This window comes from Plectrocnemia conspersa, unplaced genomic scaffold, assembly GCF_051122295.1.
Source record: "Plectrocnemia conspersa isolate PC_06_02 unplaced genomic scaffold, ASM5112229v1 ptg000006l, whole genome shotgun sequence".
Lineage (NCBI taxonomy): Eukaryota > Metazoa > Arthropoda > Insecta > Trichoptera > Polycentropodidae > Plectrocnemia > Plectrocnemia conspersa.
This window is the reverse complement of record NW_028277170.1, coordinates 20,916,811-20,937,072: the sequence shown is the minus strand read 5'-3', so window position 1 is coordinate 20,937,072 and position 20,262 is coordinate 20,916,811. Positions and strand designations below refer to the sequence as shown.

At 32.8% G+C, this 20,262-nt stretch overlaps 2 protein-coding genes across 3 annotated transcripts in view; both read right to left on the bottom strand.

Moving 5' to 3' along the window:
- The window catches only part of LOC148234493 (WD repeat-containing protein 47), a 58,484-nt gene extending 57,065 nt beyond the window's left edge, over positions 1 to 1,419 (bottom strand). Inside the window, exon 1 of the mRNA XM_088187957.1 lies at positions 1,222 to 1,419. The gene's annotated coding sequence lies outside the window, so the exon portion shown is untranslated. The remainder of the gene's footprint in view (positions 1 to 1,221) is intronic.
- A 3,873-nt stretch (positions 1,420 to 5,292) lies between these two features.
- LOC148234492 (sushi, von Willebrand factor type A, EGF and pentraxin domain-containing protein 1) overlaps positions 5,293 to 20,262 on the bottom strand; it is a 78,084-nt gene continuing 63,114 nt past the window's right edge. The window contains exons 4-11 of one of the 2 annotated variants that reach the window (XM_088187953.1): positions 19,671 to 20,103; positions 19,303 to 19,511; positions 15,009 to 15,185; positions 12,793 to 12,972; positions 12,470 to 12,649; positions 11,892 to 12,354; positions 6,856 to 6,998; positions 6,507 to 6,714 (exon numbers count right to left, since the gene is read on the bottom strand). In XM_088187953.1, coding sequence (XP_088044079.1) covers positions 6,548 to 6,714; positions 6,856 to 6,998; positions 11,892 to 12,354; positions 12,470 to 12,649; positions 12,793 to 12,972; positions 15,009 to 15,185; positions 19,303 to 19,511; positions 19,671 to 20,103 — 1,952 coding nt within the window. In that variant the 3' untranslated portion in view covers positions 6,507 to 6,547. Of the gene's footprint in view, positions 6,999 to 11,891; positions 12,355 to 12,469; positions 12,650 to 12,792; positions 12,973 to 15,008; positions 15,186 to 19,302; positions 19,512 to 19,670; positions 20,104 to 20,262 lie in introns of both variants that reach the window. The other variant, XM_088187952.1, reaches the window with a different exon arrangement.

The window sequence follows — 20,262 nt, the reverse complement described above, 5'->3', positions numbered from 1 at the left end:
TCTATATTGACAATTCTTAACTTCTTAAAAAAAGCCTCTAAATCGTCTACCTTTTCATCGGATGTTTCACTAGGTGATTATGCTTGTTCATTTGATTAAAACTGTTTTCTTTAAAAATTATAATTTGTTCCAATATTTTTCAAATGTTGCACAGCTTGTATTTTTTATGACTGCATGCGACATGGACCGAACTGAAATAAACTGATATTTTTTTTCAGTTTCAGTTCAAAGTCCTGATTTTTTCTCTAATTTTATCAAAGAGTGTAATATTGGTGTATCACTATTTTTGAATTATCCTTAATTTCAATAAGAAGTTTTTTATTTATGTATTTTCAATCAATTTTGAAAGGATTTGCAGACCCTACTAACAGTAATATTTTCAAATAAACTGGATATACGTATGTACTTATTGCATTAATTTTTTTTAATGTACTTAATGCGGCCCCAACTTACTTAAGGTTGGACAGCCCTGGTTTAATAGAACAATTATTTTATACGTTGCTCATTTAAATAAATTGTCCTCGATGTTGAAGACCAGTTTTTTGTATTTATTATTTGGAACTAGTCTGTTTAGATGTCACATGTCTTAAAATCAATCATAATTATCACTATTATCTATAGTAAAATATGGACACTCCTGATTTTAGCAGTGCCACGATACAATATGTTAAAATTTATATTTTAATTGGACTCTTACGTATTATTTCACAGCAAGAATAGTATTAGTAAAACATATTAAAAGAATTTTTTTATTTTTAAAAAATATTTTCATTTAATTTCTACAACTTTTAACACAATATCGGAAAAATCATTCGATTTTTGTGTGGAAAGACAGTATAAATTAACGATATTAGGATTATGATGATTTAAGAGATACATCTATGTTATTCAATTATATTATTTTTGGTTATACAAAAAAGTACTTTTTGGTTTTATTTTATATTTAAAATTTTAAAATTATTGTCACTTTTTGTATGTTTCAACTAGGGGATGAAATATACAATTGGGAGAGAAGCACTGGTATTGTAATACTTTCGCTCCGATAGTTTGCGGATAGTTGTAGTGGTGAGTGATTTATTTGAAATGTCAAATGTGGGCGGGTGCAACTGGGCGATATGTCGCGCTTTCTAGATCGATCCGCGCATTTTTCCAGATCTTGCTTATCGATGCACTATGTGTTTCAGTGATGCTTTCTAGATATTCGATCGTGATGGAACTTACAGCAAAGCCTCGGTGGAGCTTTCGGCAGACGGGGCGGGGGCGCAAAAGTTCGAAGATCACTGGCCGGCGCTGCGAGACGTCGTCAGGAGCGCCACGGCGATGCCTCCATCAATAAAAACTGCCGACAAATACGAAAGGCGCGCCGACAGCGACGGCCCTCGCCACTGACGTCTACAACTGAGGTTCCCCGACGAGTCGGGGAAAATCTCCCAACGCGCGCCGTTTTCCCTATATCACGCCAATTAAGCATTCCCCACTTTTAGAATAAAATATTACCTCTAACGTTTAAATTTAAAACATTATTTTTATATTTAAATTAGTAATACATAAACATATTGTATGTAATAAAAGTTATTATTAAAAACACTTCTTATACTTTGTTCGATATTACCCCGTAATATATACAAAAAAATATTTACGTCACAAATGCAATTCACAAATGCTACGAATATGTGTAAATATCCAAAATTAATTAATAATTTACTACATAGTTTAACAGAAAACTTTTTTATTTCTTTTGATTATATTTGTGGTAAAAAATTAGCTAACTTTCAGAAAAAAACTAAATTTAACCAAGTTTTCGTATTTTTTTTTATTAATCGAACATTTGATGTATTTCACTAATTATGAAAAGTTATATCAATTAAATGGATGTCTCTATATCTTTGCAGCAGCCGATCTTTTTGTACATTTCGGGCCGTAACAGTTGACGTCATCAAACCGTGAACTTTTCATGCAAATCTTCCAACGTTGCACCCGATGTGTGGTAAATTGCGATATCTTGTTCGAACCACATATCTTTCAAATCAATATCTTCGACTTCGTGGCAAAAATAATCATATAGCGCTCACCATTGCCTGTTACAGTCAGACCTTCATCGCTTATAAAAAAGTAAGGCTCAATGACGCCGCCTGACCACAATGCTTACCAAAAGTCCTTTTGTGTCATATGGAATTCATCCGCCTCACAAACAATTATTGATGCCGTACGCATCAATCATTTTTGTGTCGTGCGGAGCTTTGGCGTGTTTAGTCATGTACAGTCAAACACATACATCCAATCATTGAGAGTAAACTTTTTACGGGTGTATTTGCATTACACTTTGCAAAACTTAATGAAGACGTCGGAAATTTTTTTAAATTATTTTCATGTCTTCTACATCATTTGATGAACATTTATTTTTTTCTTCTACTTCATTTTGCTAGTCGAACATTTCTGTTTTTGTACAATACACTTTATTAATAATGAATTCGGTGTCCAAGTCCACGGTATACTTCTTCGCATATGCACTCCGCGTGGCATGGTCCGATTGTGATGATTGTGATACGGACGGGTTCATGCGAATGCTTTTGCTGTCTGCACCTGGATTGGTGTATAATAATATTTATATTATTATCCACCATATCTATGTATATAATTAATAATAATGAAAAATAACCTCACATAACTCTCACGTTTTCATAAGCCACAAAACGGGTGTTTTTCAGCAATCTTACGATAGAAATGTTGTCGTAATGGGTGACACGGACAATCGCGTGGTAGTAAATATTAGGGATCTTTTGAATACAGTCTCACTAGATCGTCTAAAATCAGTCCACACCTAAACTACATAGAAATTCCATTAAATAATACCCCAATTGACTCATAGCCACATATACATAAGTACAATCTGGCACGTTCGTTCTGAACCTATTTTGGTCGGTCGACAAGCGGTTGCTCACTGATCTCGGCGCGAGACACCCGAGGTACAATATTCGAGCAATGGACGCATTGATACGCCGACGCCAATGGGCGCGTCCTGACAATACAAAATGTTAACACCGATAAAATGCAACATATGGTCAGTATAAAGCTATATTTTTGTCAATTAGTAAATTATGACAAAAATGTTATATTTGACGAAAGATAGTAAACAATTTTGATAAAATATTTTATTATTACTCGTTTTTATTGCCTGCTGATGAGTGGTAAAAATGATAACATACAAGTGGAAGGTATGCGATTGGTTTGGCAACATTCGGAAATGCACCGTCTTAAACATTTACCGTGATAAAGTATAGTATGTATTATAGATTAAACTGAAATGTGCGCACAGTTGCTTGAGGCTGAATACGTACATACATTACATTACAAATGTATCATAAAAACTAGAAAATAGTGTGAAAGTATATGTGATATGCTTTAAATCCAAATAAATACTTTTATTATATTTTTTCATTATTAATCCGAATTTACTATACAATCAAAGGCGAGTTACGGTTTTGATTATATAGAACAAATCGTTAAAGCTATAATAGTTCATCGAACCCATTGACGCTGAACGTAATTATTGTAATAAAACAAGGCACCGAAGCGTAAAATTTCATCATGATAAAAATCATCTTCGAACCTCTACTTACTGAAGTACGTACAAAGAAATATTGGTGATAAATGTACTGGATAGTAATTTAACAAGAAATCGTATACAATTAATTAAATGCGTATATAATTTCCAAATTTCAAGCAAATTATTTAACAACTGTACTGTGGTTATTTTATTTATATATTTTGTAAATGTAATATCCATATTGCTAGAAAGCAGTTGTGTTAATTTAATCGGAATGATTAAATTAACACAAATGATAAATTTTATATTTTTAAATATAAAAATACCGGTATTTTCATTGAATCAAAATCAGTAATTCGATACTGTCTGTAATATCGGTATTTGTTAAATTAATTTTTAGTTTTTGAATTAAAAATCATTGAAAAATTTATTATTTATTTATTTAGCAAAAAAGTCTTCGATTTAATCATATATTTTTTAATACACATATTTCAGAATTACAATACAAATTACATAAACGCATCGTTATCATATTATTGTTGATATGATTTACATATGAGATCACATCAATCTCATATAATTCCAATAATCACATAATGCACAACTTGATTGCTAACAATGTTATGTATTATGATCACAATAATATTTCTGACCTACGATATAAATGGTAATTTACATATTTATATATAATATTCTAGTAATTTAAAAGAAAACACAATATTTTTATGCTCTTATAATGCCTTTGTAATTTTTAAGGCACAACTTATGACACTCTACACTTAGACATACGTTTAAATTGTCCACTTCACAAAAATCATTATTTATTTATTCTTCCTACATGTTACATTTTTACTATTTCTTTGAAATTGTTTGCCTTTATGATGGCACCAATGTATTAATTACACTTTAATATAATGTGATTTTGATATCTTAATCTACAATACAAATATTTTAATAATATAATATGAATTATAAAAAAACAGCCTAAACAATCATGGTACATACATACATATAATTTTTTTGGTGTTTTTTTTTCTTTTCATGTGAATATTTAATAGTGTAATAATACATACAAAAATAATTTTTCCACCCCGACACCAGATAACAGATGTAAACATAAAAAGGCAATTCTCTCACATCTGTAATGTCTAAAGTTATTAAATAACTTTTTCATAAACATAATTTTGACAGACATTAATAGATGTGAGAAAAAGTGATAAGCTCACATCCTTTTTACGCATTGCATCTGTACTCCCTATACGTATTACAGCGTTCTTTATAAAAATGTATGTATATTTTGAGATAAATATATATTTTTAGAGTCTAGTAGAATAATTAAATCAAAACTAGAAACACTAGATAATTAATAGATCATAAAATTAAAAAATGACAGCATCATCAAAGCCGCGCAGTGAGACTTATTTGTTTTCACTATAATTAAACATATATTTAATTTCTTTGCCGTCTAAAAATGTTAAACTGCGATATTATATATTATTGTACATTTTTACAAATATTTTATATGACATTGTAATTATAATACAATGATTATATTATATACATTTTATATAATTATATTTTATGATCTCAACGACTGCAGTACTGATTATAAAATGTACCCCAATTGATTTTTTTTTAAATTAAGTACCCTAACATTTTTATTATAATTATTGCGTAAAGAGACAATACCATAGCACAGTCTTTCGATAAATTAATTGCTTAAATACAAAGTGGTCCATAAGTCATTTTTATTGAGTTAATGTTTTAATTGCTTTTTGTATCCATCTAAAAAATATTGTACATAGTAAAATAAATAACAAATAATAAACCTAAGATTGTAGTACAGAAAAGTAGTGTATCATTTTAAATAAATATGTAGATTTAAATAAATAATACAACCTGCGGAGAGAGCATAAAAAAATGAATTTTTGGTATCATATAGAATTCTTAAGCACCCCATTAATATTTGGTATGAAAAAAAAAATATTTTTTTTTCAAAATGGCGGCAAATTTAAAGTATCATAACTTCGTGGGATAAACTCCTACTGAAAAATGTTTCATACAAAAAGTGTTTTGAAGCTTAATTTGCATCGAAATAAAATTAAAAAAAAAAATTTTCTTCTTAAAAACAAGTTTTATGCTAAATGATCGGACCACCATACGAGCTTTTGTGCCACTTGCCATATAGTTAACGCTGTAAGACCTAAATTTTTGATACAGAACAGAGCTTTAGAAAACCCTTATGATACTGTCTAAAAATATTAAATTAAAAAAAAATAGTTTTTTGCTCCAAAACAAGGTTAGTATTATGAGTCGATTGGCACACCATACAAACGCTTATAAAACTTGCAATATAGTTAAGTTAAAAACCATGTAAAACAGATATGTGAGTAAAAATGCTTCGTAAACGGGTGCCGCACGAGCTAAATGAAAATAAAGTTCCATATTGTATGTATTTTTTAATGTAAATGAAACAAATCTGGACAAAATTTTATATAATAAATATTCAAAATCTACGTCAATTTTGGAATTTGACAGGCGTTTACTATAGTTGGAGAAAGACACAATGTAAGATGTGAATAAGATGCTTAGAAATGAACTAAAATCATCAACATATATATAACATAGAATATAAAAGCGATTTTATGAATAGGAATAGTGTGTTAGTATCATTGTTATTTAAACAAAACAAAAAAATGTTTAAGGTGATATAATGGGGTGGACTCTCTAAATATTGTTGTATGTTGTACAAACACACGTATGTTTAATATGACTTATAGGTTACTCTGTAATATTAGATACATTATAATCTGTTTTATATTATGTTTCGCACATCTGACTCTTTTTCTATACACGTTACACATATTGTACTATATATAAGCATATTTATGGAATACTCTGTACATCAATAACCTAGACATTATTTTTTCATTGTTTATTCTTTTTTAGAAAATAAGCATTTTGGTCAAATTTTACTAATTAATTAGTCCCTTGGCTCGTTCAGTATCTACCCTTGTGGTTGTGATTGGGTCTCGGGTCGCGGTCTCTGTCCTTGTCCCTACCGCTCCATTCTTTGTGGCGGTTGCTCGAGTGCACGTCATGGTGGTGATGGTGATGATGGTGTCTTCGCTTGTCGTGTTGACCCCTCGAAGGGTAAGCAGCAGCATCTGAAATTACCAATTCGGACCCGTCTCTCAGACCGTCATTGCTAGCTCGGTGGTGAGCGCTCCTGTACGACACCGGGTCGTCAAGGGTGTCCCTCCTCTTCAGCGGAGGGTGGCTCAATGATTTGAGGGCCGCTTTCGAACCTGCCGACTCGTGGAGATTCTCCCATGCCTGGCGATAGTACCGATTGAGACCATTTCGGGACTCGGAGCTGGAAGAGTCAAATGAGGCCACCGTGTTGCAGTCCGGGGAGACTCGGTGGCGGTAGTGTTTGGCACTGCGATTCCTAAAAAAAGCATTAACGATCAGTTCATTTGAAAATATACGTCATCAACGATCGATAGAGTCCCATAAAGAAATTCAGTTATATCTAAGAATTGCACTATCAACTTTGTATTTTTGAATTCAAGTAATTATAAAGTGTACAAAGTTTTTGGTGAGTATATAAATAATTTATGATCCTTAAATAAAATATTATTTACAAATAATTTTAATAGTACTAAAAGAGTATAAAAACAAAATCAAATGGTTTTTGTTGTTGCGTGATTTTTTTCCAGGATTATTCCTTATGATTTTTACGAATTTATCTAATGTGTTAATAATAAGTAGACATAACATTTTCAACGACCCTCTTTATTATATAAATACAATTACTGGAACTTGGTTTTGCTCACTCGGTGATATTTATATGATCATATTGTTACATAAGCCACTAGGGTCGTTTGCATCAAAGTTGATAATAGAGTTTTGGAAAATTAAAAGTTGGCGTACTTTGCAGTATCATCTTTATACAAAGTACCCTTTTATTTGTATATTTTACTATACGAAATTTAAAAATCCTCGTTTTACTAAACGAGAGAATAAGTTATATATATTTTTTTTAAAGTCAAAAATACACGGATAAGTCGCCCTTAATCAGCTTAGAATCGTATCAATCTACAGTATCCAGATTCTACTCATGTTCTTTACATAAACATATCGTTGCATTGTGCCAATAGTGTGTGAAAAAGTTTCATGCAAATAATAAGAGTTCAAGGGATGAATATTAACCGAGTGTGTGAAGTGGTGTGAGAGTTTCAGGTTGTTGAGTTACCAAGCGTTTGGCGTCATTATATGATAGAACAACGAGCGCGAGTTTTAGTGACGTCAACCGTATGGTTACACAATTATGCTGTGTTCACAACAATGCGAGCCAGTATTTAAGAATATTAGTGTTTTATGGAATTCATCCATCACGACAAGTTATGCTTTGTATTTCGTGCCTCTCTTCAATCGTATTGCTTTGTCGAACTATAGTCATGGATTCTAATTGATCTGAGCTCAAGATAAAAAAAATAATCGGTAACTCCTTGCTTTTCTTGAGTTCTAGACTAACTACGGATGCATTTAACTATTTTATTTTTCGTAGAAATATATTTTTGGTGAATTTTTTTATTAAGTACATTAAATGGGCATGAAAAAAAATTTTTTTCTTAGATTTTTTTTATTTATTATGTTGCAGGTTAATGAAAAATATTTTTTTGCGTTTTGAAATAATATGGTGTATACTGTGATGTACAAATGGTTCCGGTGAAAATAAGTTGAAAGTGGTTTTAAAGACAAGCAATAAAGTTATTGTACATTGCAATGTAAACTGAAGAAAACCCAATGTAGCAATGATAGAAGATATGAGATTATCTAGTACTCCCCAATGGTATCATATGACAAAGGTTTAAGAATACCATCAGAGAGCTTAGATTTTATGTGGTCTTTTGTGGTACTCTTTGAAATGAATTTATGGATGAAGTCCCGGATAAGTCAAAGACTTGGTTGTTACGAAATAATCACAATACTGTTCCTTGATTCGTTAATAACATTATTTATATAAGACTTTTTAGTCGAGCAACAATTGCCAACTAGAATCAAGCTATTCCAGTGAGCAAGAAATACAAAGCGTAACCAAATTAGGTGGATATTACTATAAACCACATTGGCTCTATACTGTCTCATTTGTCTGCATTTGCTTGGACACAGCATCAGTCCTTCTATACTCCTCACAGCGAGTCTCATGAAAGAATTGACATTCACGTTTTGATGTCGATTCCAGCAAAGTCCCACGGTCGGTGCTGGTCTACTTTGGTGTACGGGTGACGGTGGTGCCAGTTTCTGGTACACGGTGCGCCGGTGACGTGCTGGTAATAGCAAAACAAGCAATGTCCATCGTACCTTAATGTTTAAACTTAGATAGTATCACACTGGCAACGGTCAACCTAGGCGGTCTGGGGTCTGCTATAAAGGGTTTGAGAAGTAGCCAGCGCGCTGCGCCGATCGATAAGTGCGGGAGAACTCCCGGCGGCCAACTTGCTGGTCGGGGAATGGCAGAGCTAGCAGGGTGTACCAGCGTGAGGGCATGTCTCGCACGGGAGGCAACATGCGCGGGACCTTACGAGGTCTTGCCGAACTGCCAAACAGCTAAGGTTAATGCCAACCACTAGTATGTTCGAAGGGAAACCGTATAAACTGTCGATTAGGTAGAGCAAACCAACGCTAACGCATGTATTGCAAATGATAGTTACAACCTCTGAAATATCTTCATATTGCGGTGGTGCCAGTTTCTGGTCCACGTGCTTACATGATAAAGCACTTTATCCTTAATAAATTCTAGATAAACACTGTGTTTGAATGCTAGTTAATTACAAAGAAGTGCGTTTTCAAATATAGTCCACACAATTTAAGTATGCAATAAGCATGTGTTGATCATGTATCATTCACCATTTTTAGTTTCAACAATATATCTTGAGTAATTTGCTCTCTAATATGTTTTATGTGTTTTTTCTTTAACATATATTGGTAGTAATAAATTGCAAGTATGAGGAAGCATCTTCAAATCGACCTCACGATCTAGTCGTCCGCTTAAGTCAACAACGAAACTGTCATTTTTGAAGTACGGTTTTGAGAAGTTCAATTCGCTTAGGCGTAAAACTTAAAAAAACAGGACATTCGCCGTTTTTTTGACCCCTGATTTCATACAGGGTATGCCATGAGTGTTTGCACTTTTAAAAATTCATAAATAATCAATGTTTATTTCATTCAAATAACACAATTGTGAAAATCATGTCCTCCATCCCACTACTAACGTTTCTTGAATCTGGCACCTTGTTAAAGTACTATATGATATATATAGCATGTGGGATGTTGGCTGGTTTATTTCAGTAAACACGACTTTTGTGATAGCTCCATATAAAATCAAGAGGTGGCAAATTTTGACTGCAGCGATGTCAGTTTGTTAGGAAACATTTTCTTCACCACCGGTAGAGTGACATTGGATGTATGCCACTTTGGCCAATCTTATAGTTTTAAAATTCGATATTGGTATCGCTACAGCAGCAAAACGCTTGCGAGTCGACAAGCCCGGATCTTCTCGTACAGACTCATTAACTTTCACGACAATCTCTTCGCTTCTTCTGCTCTGTGGCCGCCCGGTTTTTTTCTTATTTAGCTTTGAGTCAATCTCCTTGAACTTCCTGAGCTACGATTTAATTAAATTAATACTCGGATATTGATCCACAAGCGAGCGCAAAACAATTTTTGTAAAACTCATTTACGCAGAATGCTATTTGTTCCCCCCGTGCAGCGATCCATTGCGACTAAATTTCCAAGGAGCAAATTCCCGCTCAGAAGCGACTTATTATAACACGTATATGTATTGTTTTACGACGTTTGATGGAGACGGTCAATAGTGGGGATTAGTAATGTCGTAAATTCCAGGTCGATGTAGTCTATATCGACTTTCAAAAAGTATTCGAAAAAGTTCATCATGAAGTTAAGCAATTTTGTCACTTCGGAAATTGTCGTTTCGATGAGTAATTCGCCTTTCTTGAGTACTATAGGATCAAATTTATGTTCTCAGATCTATTTGCTCGTTATTAATGGCATACTGGTATTCCTACAAATTCAGATTCACTCTCTTTACATAAAAACCTCACTGTGGAGCTTCGTTATGCGGAGCGCGTGTCACTTTAATAATTTTTGGTGATACGTTCGAAGCGTCTTTGACTGGAATCCAAGTGAAGCGAAGTACTCTTTGATGTTGGTGAGAATTCAAAGATTTTTTTTGTAATATTTCTACAAGATTGATGCACTTATTTGGTAATACTATTAATACGTTAAAAATAGTTTTATAAAACATAACTTATTTAAATATATGTTTATGTAGATTGTATATATATATAAATAAATTCTTAAATGTTTTAAAACAATGATCATTATTGCTTTTTCATAGAATTGTGTGAATGTATTTATTTTCAGAGAACAATCCATTTCAATTGCGAATTAGCGCTCTCAAAGAAGCGTTTTTCCATCGCTTCGCAGCAGTTTCAGATATTAAACAGATGGTTTTTTACCATTCTGACCAATAAATATTTTAGCGTTGGTTCGATCTATCTTTATTCTATACATAAAATCTCGAAGCGTGGCGAAAGTGTTATGCGAAGCAAATGTACTTCATAATCCTATAAAATCACATATAATACACTGGAACCGATTATACATTTTTCACATAGCACATTATGTTATATTGTATATTATATACATTCAAACTATTGAGTAACGTCTACCGAAAGACATAACCAATTAAGTGCCTACCAACGGTTCTGATAACGGAATAAATTCCTGGACTGTTCGATCTGTTAGTTGTACATTTTATACGGCAAAAAAATTCACCACGATTTCATATATTTTAACAGAGAATGTGGTGTATCGTGCTGAGGAAGTTTATGGGGTGCTCGACTTTAAATGAAAAATCTGCAATTCTTCCATCCGCCATGCAATATCTGAATCCAACACATTACCTCTCGCCTATAATACAATATTCTTCAGTCTCATAGATTTAGTACTAGGTCTATTTTATTATAAACTATGATACAACCTAGATTTTGTAGTTGAATTTATATAAAATATCTAAGCTTTCAAGCTTACTTAAAATATAATGAAACGTTAAATTTCAGTTTTAAACCTTTACGTAATCAAAACATAGTTCATACAAAACAAATCAACACACATTATGAAAAAAAAAATGCAACGAATTTAATATTTTATAGGCGAGAGGTAAAACTGATTTTATATACCTGTCCAAATACCCGTAATAGGTAATGCGTTATTCTAACATATTACAGCTATATAATATATATATTAAGCATACCTTCTAACGAGAATCACGATTGTGGTTACTATAGCTGCCAAGAATACGAATCCTCCGAAGGCACCGAGAGCTATTATTGCGCCTAGGTTCAACTTGGCTCCGAGAGTTTCTCTCCTTTCTCCATCCACTGACAACGGAACATTTACCCTGGATAGGTCTGAGTTGATGTTGCTATTAGATCCGATCGAATTCTTTTCTTGGGGATGTGCTGCCACAATGATGTGAGGAATGTGTGAGCTTCCGCTCTTAGGTGGGTCACTTTCTGTAGTCGCTGGTCTTATAATCCTCTTCGTAGTCCTCACTTCTTCCGTAGTGCTCGTCGGATAGGTCTCTCTCGTGGTCGTGGCAAAACTACTTCTGACAATAGTCGTCGGTCTGGTGGGACGGCTAAAGAACTTAGTTGTCAGCGGTTTGGTAGAACGCTGGACCGTGCTGGTAGATAGAGTCGTGGATACTTCTTCAGCTGAAATTTAAAATAAATCAGTGATATTTGATTACTATTAAATCATGTTTTATATGTGCTGAAGATATTGATAGTATATGTTATTGATAGAAAACCTTCACTAATATATATTTACCTTTACATGCAGGAGGCGGATTGTCCCATTGGCCATTTGCTAAGCAGATAGCTCTTTTAGCTCCATATAAAGAGTAGCCTCTTAAGCAGAAGTACTCAATGACTGAACCAAAGGATGTGTCATTAACATTGGATGCGTATTTTCCATTTGTTATTTGAGGTGGAGTTTCACATTGAATCGCTAAAAAAAGTGGTAGAGATGTAAAAGAAAGAAAAAGCGAAGCAACGAAATAGTGCTGAACGTTCAACTTGAAGTGTTTAAATAGCCAGTGCTTGTGAAAAAAGTTTGTGAAAAGCTCTGGACGATTATCATTATATAGATACCTTCACAAATTGGTGGTGGACCATTCCATCTCTCGTCAATGTCGCAAGTTAGTTTTGCCCTTCCAATAATCTCATAACCTTCCTCGCAAGTATATACCACGTGACTCAAGTATCCGACACTACCATTGATCAATTGATATCCACCATTTGGAATGTCCGCAGGATATCCGCATTCAATTCCTATAATAACAGAAAAATAAATTAATAATTCACTTGAAACAATATCATCATAATATAAATGCCTTCTATTCAATTATGTTGTAAGGTATACTTTGAAAATCAATGGTGTTCATTAAAGCAAAATTTTCAACTTGACAATATTTTCATTTAATTAATACGGAACAATACTATTGAATTAAAAATCCATTAGCAACTAATGTTGTGAATTTTACAGAAGCTCTTACCCTTAAAATTAGAGAGGAATTTATTGAATTTAGTAGAGTACGCTCGGGATAAGGATTCCGGTGTGTTACTGTGTGGCTCAAAACAATTTCGCTCAGAATATTTAATTTTTTATTTTAAAATAAAATATATGTTTATTTAACATACATACATCTGAGCTAAGTTGAAAATTTCAACGGACAATTAAAAATATATTATATAATCAAAGAAACCAGACATTGATATCATTAATTAAATATTTGCAAAATTCAAAATCTTTCACTAGTCAAAAAAATAATGAAGTCTTTAGCTATTCTTATAAGGCAAAAATATATAAAATTGGGAAAGAAATTATTTGCAGATTGTTTAATGGCTCGACGACTCTTTTAAATCATTAGAGTCCATTGAATAAATTAAAAAATTATCATTGGCGCAACGATAAGAATAATAACTTTTTTAAGCCTTACAGAGAATAGTGTAAAAAAACCAACAACGTACGGATTAATGGAAAAATAATTAAAATATTTTAATCCACGGGTAAGAGAACGAATAACTTAGTGTGTATTTAAAGCCTTGATTTTAATTAGCCCAGATATGCCCAAGAAATTTTGTTCTCTTAAAATTTAATTTATAAATAAAAAACAGTGGCACGAGCTTAGTGACCTACCCATGGAACAGTGGGCATATCTGGATTAAACCAATATCAACACAAAATTATTTAAAATAATTCACTAGAGAAGATCGAACTTCTGTGCCACACTGCACTTTAATGACGAATACCAGCGTTGACGAATCAGCGACTGTCCTTCAAAGAGAAAGCGAGACAACGAAGTACACGCTACATCGCTTCTCCCTCTCATATACATGTACACGCACACAATAACAAACCGGCATCCTTATCCCGAGCGTACTCTAACGTCGCAACCCTACTAACAAAAGGCATTAGGATAAAAACATATTATAGAAATCTGTTGAATCCTGTCAACAAAAGAGATTCAAGTCAAGTAAAATAATTCTAGCATATGTAAGTGACACGCGCTCCGCACAATAAAGTCGAACATATTCGACTTTATTGTGCGACAAAAAAGGGAAGACAATTAACAATATTAATTATTCTGATGACACGGTCATTTTTGTTAAGACAGTTGACGACCACCAAAGATCCCAGAATTGTATTGATAAGGAATGTATAAAAAAGGGCTTGCAAATAAACATTGATAAAGCAAAGCTCCCCGTGGGTTTGGCAGGCTTAACATTTTCTTAGACGAAGAGATGCTTCGAAAAGCTGGTCTCACAAACGAGCACTTACATCTTTAAATCAGAATTTAATTCGTGAAGTGCTATGTCTGGTTAGTGCTATTGTACTGATAGGAAACTTGGAATTGAAAAATAAATATAATTAATTGATTAAATGCGTTTGAAATGTGGATTTTAGGCGTATGTTAAAAGTTCTCGAATGGCCAAATTTTCTCTACGGTTGGAAGCGATCAAGAACTCCTTTCAACCATCAAAGGTCCAAAATATGAGCTTCTTTTTGCTTCAATAACGGGTAAAATTGAAAGAAAAAATTGATCGGAAGAAAGAAGATGATGAGCAAATAAGTGTTTCATGGAATCAAAAACCGAAAGTTGCATTATAAAACTTATCGAAAAATGGTTGCTAAGGTTTGAATCGGATATGATACTAGAAGAAGAATAATATCGCAAATATTCTGTGTATTTCTGGTTTAAAAACTATAAGATTATCCGTAAAATGTAACAATGATTGTTGATGGACCACTTCAAATATATATTTTATCAGGACTGAATCACTAATAAATAAAAAAAAATACTTACTTTTACAAACAGGTGGGAATTCATTGTAGAATCCAGTGTCCAGGCACGTCCTTGTAGTCGGTCCTACCAGAAGATGTCCACTGTCGCAAGCATACTCAATATTGGCGCCAACTTCGAAGTTTGGTGCTATCATCGTTGAATTCGGCGGTTGTTCAGGTCTCCCGCAAGCTTTCGGCTCTGAAAAATATACCGAGTGTTGAAGGTATCATAAATTTAGCTCTTAAAATCGCCGGCTAAAGTATGAAAGTCGAACGCAATGCTATAATGACCCAAATTCATGAACTTGATTAGCACACCCCCGCAACGTAACGGAATCGAATTCATACGTACATACAAGCCTTTTAGTTGTTGAGTCATAAAGCAAAAACAAGAGTCGCAAGTCATGAAAAGGAATCGGCTATAGTTTTGTCTTCTATGGGTGCGTGAAAATTATGAATTTAATTATTTGTAAAAGCTGAAATCTCACACTTATTAATGATTCTAAGTCGCAATTTATACATATGAGTAACTCGCAGTATTGTTACACATCTAAATTCAACACTAAAATGATTATTTATATTTCCTTGTCTTTCAGCATTGCAAATAAAATAATCAGAAGTTGTTAAAAGTGAGACGTAGATAAAAAAAAGTTTGTAATAAAATGTTAAAAACCACTAAACTAAGTGTGAGACGCAAATAAAGTAATCAGAAGTTGATAAAAATGAGACGTAAATAAAAAAGTGTGTAATAAAATGTTGAGAATACAATTCATCAATAAATATATTATAAAATATGAATTAAATATTATACAAGAAATAAAAATAATGATGAAAAAGATTACAATAAAATATTAAGAAACACTAAATTAATGCAATAAAAAAATATTTTACAGTAAATTAAAATTATGATATTTAAAAAAATTGAATAAAACGAATTAAAAATATGTAAAAATAAATTCGTTCGTTGAAAGAAACAAAATGTTAGAAAGGCCCACCCTTTATTATCGTTTAACGCTTATCTCAAAAACAGGTGTGCGTCGCAAATTTATTGCGGGTTATTTATTTCTATTTATTTAATTTATATACAAATACACACAAAAAACGCCTTTATATATATAAAATTTGTTCTAAAGCTATTGTAATACAATAAATTCGATAAATGTTCCAGCAATTTTGCATACTTCTATAATGTAAATGCTGGAAAAATAACTCACAAATCAAAAGGTTAAGGTAGAAACTTAAATGTATTTAATTTAATGACAAATTAAAGAAGGTCCCGTCGTGCCGTCGCAGTGGAAACGCTCAGTTATTTTGCATCTATATTGAGATATTTATAACAATATTACGACTTATAATAGGTGAGAATTGAATGAAGCACAGTTAAACCGAATTTTGACTAATAGGAGAACGCAAAAAACAATTATTACTTCTCAGAAGCCAATAATCCACGCCAAAAGCAATAAAATCGTGCCGACGCCGTCGCAGTGGAAACGCTCGTTACCGAGCGTTCCCACTGCGACGTCGCCGACACGATTTTATTGCTTTTGACGTGAATTTTTGACTTCTGAGAAGTAATAATTATTTTTGCGCCCTCCTATTGATCAAAATACGGTTTGAATTCACTTTGACTAATATTTTCATAGTTAAAGTCAATGTTATCATATTGTTAAAACATCAAAGGTTGACTAAAATTCGGTTTGAATATACTTTGATCAACAATCTTATATCACAAAAAATAGTTATCATCGTATCAATCGTAATCAAAAGTTTAAGGCAGAAGCTTAAATAAATCTCATAAATTATGCGGTAAATTATGCTAGCGATCAATTGTTGGCTATAAATTGTTTATGCGATTAATTGTTAGCGGTTAATTTTTCTAGACCTGTACATATTAATTAGAATCGTTTCATCGTTAGTTTTGTGCGGAATTCCATCTAAATGTAATCTGCGATTGAATTAATTCAGCAAAATTGATGTAACATTTATCAAATTTATTGTATACACAATTTCTAATAATGTTTGGAACGATTTTGATATACATTAAGATGAGATCTGTATTGGCGTATTTTGCATATGAATTAAATTACTAGAAATACATTAACCACGATCGAATTACTGCGCTGATAAAATAACATCATTACGTTTTCAAACAAAAAAAGCAAATAACTTTACAAAAATTTGCGACGCACGCCTGTTTTTGAGATAAGCGTTAAACAATAATAAAAGATGGGCCTTTTTAGCATTTTGTTTTTTTCAACGAACGAATTCTGCGAATTCAGTCATAGTTAACACCGTCACAAACATTTTTTTTATTGAGAAGAAGCGTCTCATTGTCTCGCATTTCGAATTTTGGTACATTGAGAGAAAAAACGATGTGTTGCTTAAGTATACAAATTGTTATGTACTAAAATTTTTTTCAAATTTTCTTTGAAATAGTATTAACGAGTATTGGAAGATCGGGAAAATATTTCGAATATTCGTAACCGATTATTTTGGTGTTTTTGACTATACAGATTTTATTGAAAATATTAAATGTACGTAATATTATATAAATTTTACAAGTCTAGATTTTGGGTTTAATTTTTTTGAAATTTACAGGAATTGAGACAGCGATAAACCCGGTAATTTCTTAGGTTGCTTCGATACAGAATCCCTCAGACAGTACGGACAACGCTATTCCGACCCAAATACAATGAAATCTCAGTATAGCGAAGCTCGCGGGACCGAAGAAAAAACTTCGTTATATTGAATGTAAGGAAAATGATATATTTTAATTACATTGTATTACTACAGCATCTTACAAAATTGACAAATCGTAGTTTGTCCATTTTTCAAGATTCTGTAATGCACACAATAAAAATTTGAGGGTCGGTGAAATACCTTGAATGTAACTTGTAAACAGATCCGGTATACGCCATGTCAAGAACGAACTGAATTCAGAGAAATATTGTGTCAAGTTGTAACGTCATTCTTAAATTCAGCTCTAAGTGTTTCGTTATACTGAGATCAGTCTTCGTTACAATGAAAAAGTTTTTCGGGGACAAATTTAAGATTCTTTATACTATGAATTTCATTATTTCAGTATCCATTACAAATAGATATCACTGTATTATCATTATTGAAACCAATAGTGTGACATTTCTTTGATATGAGCTCCAATCATTACATTTAGCTTATAATTACGGAAATTTTGACACCATTTAGCACGACTAAGCTCAATTATAAGCGTTAGATTAGAAAAATGTAGGAAAACTTAATCTGAGATGATCAATCGCTAATTTAAATCTCTCAGAAACGGCACAAACTGAAAAGCGTTAGACATGGATTCGAACCCATGTCTTTAAGATGTACACCTAAGTAAGCGTAACGTACAATATTTATCATTTTATTAAATGCATATTTGGCCATCTCAATCCTTTTTTGATGTAAATCTGAACCAACTAAGTAAGTCAATCAGATGTAATGAATACCTAAAAGTAAGTATTAACCACCAGACTGAAAGTCTAGGTGTCGGTGACATATGTGTATAATAATAATTATAAATGAATATGTGTAATATTATTATTAACTAATAGATGTCACTACAGCTGGGGCCGGTTTTTTTTATAATAGCGCATTTTTTATAAATAAAAATTCGAGTGTCGCCGCCGGGGCATGAACCCGCAACCTCAGAGTTACTAGTCTGAGACGATACGGACTACGCTATTCCGTCCTATGTAATATATTATTTAGTTTACATTTATATTATTAGTTAATATTCAAATTTACAGATAAAAAACTATGATTTAATTTGCACTAAAAGCTCAAATTAATTAATTAACACATGCTATATTATAAGATTTATACTTTATGCGCTATTGCAGATATTCATTTTTGTGACACAATTATTGTTAATACTTTATGAACATCATTTAGGTATGACTGATATACAAAAATATAAAAAGTTTTAATTCTTCTCCTATGCTCTGCAGGCGAGAGGTAAATTATTTTTAAAAACATTTTTTATAATTCTGTGTTCACATCGACTGTGAGCTATAAACAAACACTAAAGTAAGCAAAAGTTTTAAATACAAATTAATGATTGTTTCATGTTATCAAAAAATGCTAAATCTCAAAGACTTAAATAGCTATATCTAAGTACAATTGAAAGATGATTAGTTTGATTTTACTTTTCTTAATATATGTAAAAAGTTTTTTTTTTTTATAATTCATGTTAAATTAATCAATATTTGCAAGTAGTTTTTTTACTGGTTTATCAATTTGCAACAGTGTGAACACAGTATAAGAATGGACTATGGAAAGAACGGTAAACTTACGATGTTGGCAAATGAAATTCAGGTTTGATAAGCAGTTGGTGTCGGACCACAGCCATCCCTTAGACCCGTCGTATCTGGCGCAGTCTTCGCTCCCCAAGGGGAGGTTCCAGAAAGACACAGTGACATTGTCTCCGTTGAGCCACTTCCAGTTGTTCCTGTCGTTCTGGTCTCGCACTGCTCCCATCCAGTATTGGCTGGTGCTGTCGCTTCTGCAATGCATCAATATCTAATTTGGTTCAGCTTCATAACACACAAATCCAAAGCCATTCGCTGCTATTATTTAAAATAAATAAATAAATAAACGCAATGCTAAGTATTATATATGAGCAATCAAACGCGACGCCATATAAATGCTTTAAAATACAGACCTATGCCTTCTGTACAGCTCCCAGCTTATAAATCCTTGCAGCGCCGGATTGCTCTCGTCCACGAGAGTGCCTCCTCTAGCTCTGCAGAAAGCCAACGCTTTACTGAAGTTGAACGATATGTGACTGTAGAAGATGTAGCATTTTCCATTATATGTTGCGGTACTCCCAGGTGGTTGGTCTCTAAATTGAGGACAGCGCTCTATAGGCAACGCCTGGTCTGTATACACGAACGCTTCACATATCGACAGTTGACTGGGATTCGATACTTCCAGATGTACGCTGACGAACGCCCCTGGCATTGGAGGGTTGCATGGCAGAAAGAGTGGCTGTCCTTCTTCCACAAAACCAGTGAACCTATTGCAAATCGGATTTGTGCCAAGATCTGGTCTGTTATTTCCGACTCTTACTACAATAGTGGCTGGTTTGTTGGGTCCTGAAATAAAAAAAATATTTCTTTAAATAATTAATTTAATTTAACAGATTACCCCAATGTGTCACGATGATCAAAATACAATACATAGTATTATTACTATTATTAAGATAAAAAATAGCACACAAATACATGATAAGAAAGAAAAACTTAAAAAACAGA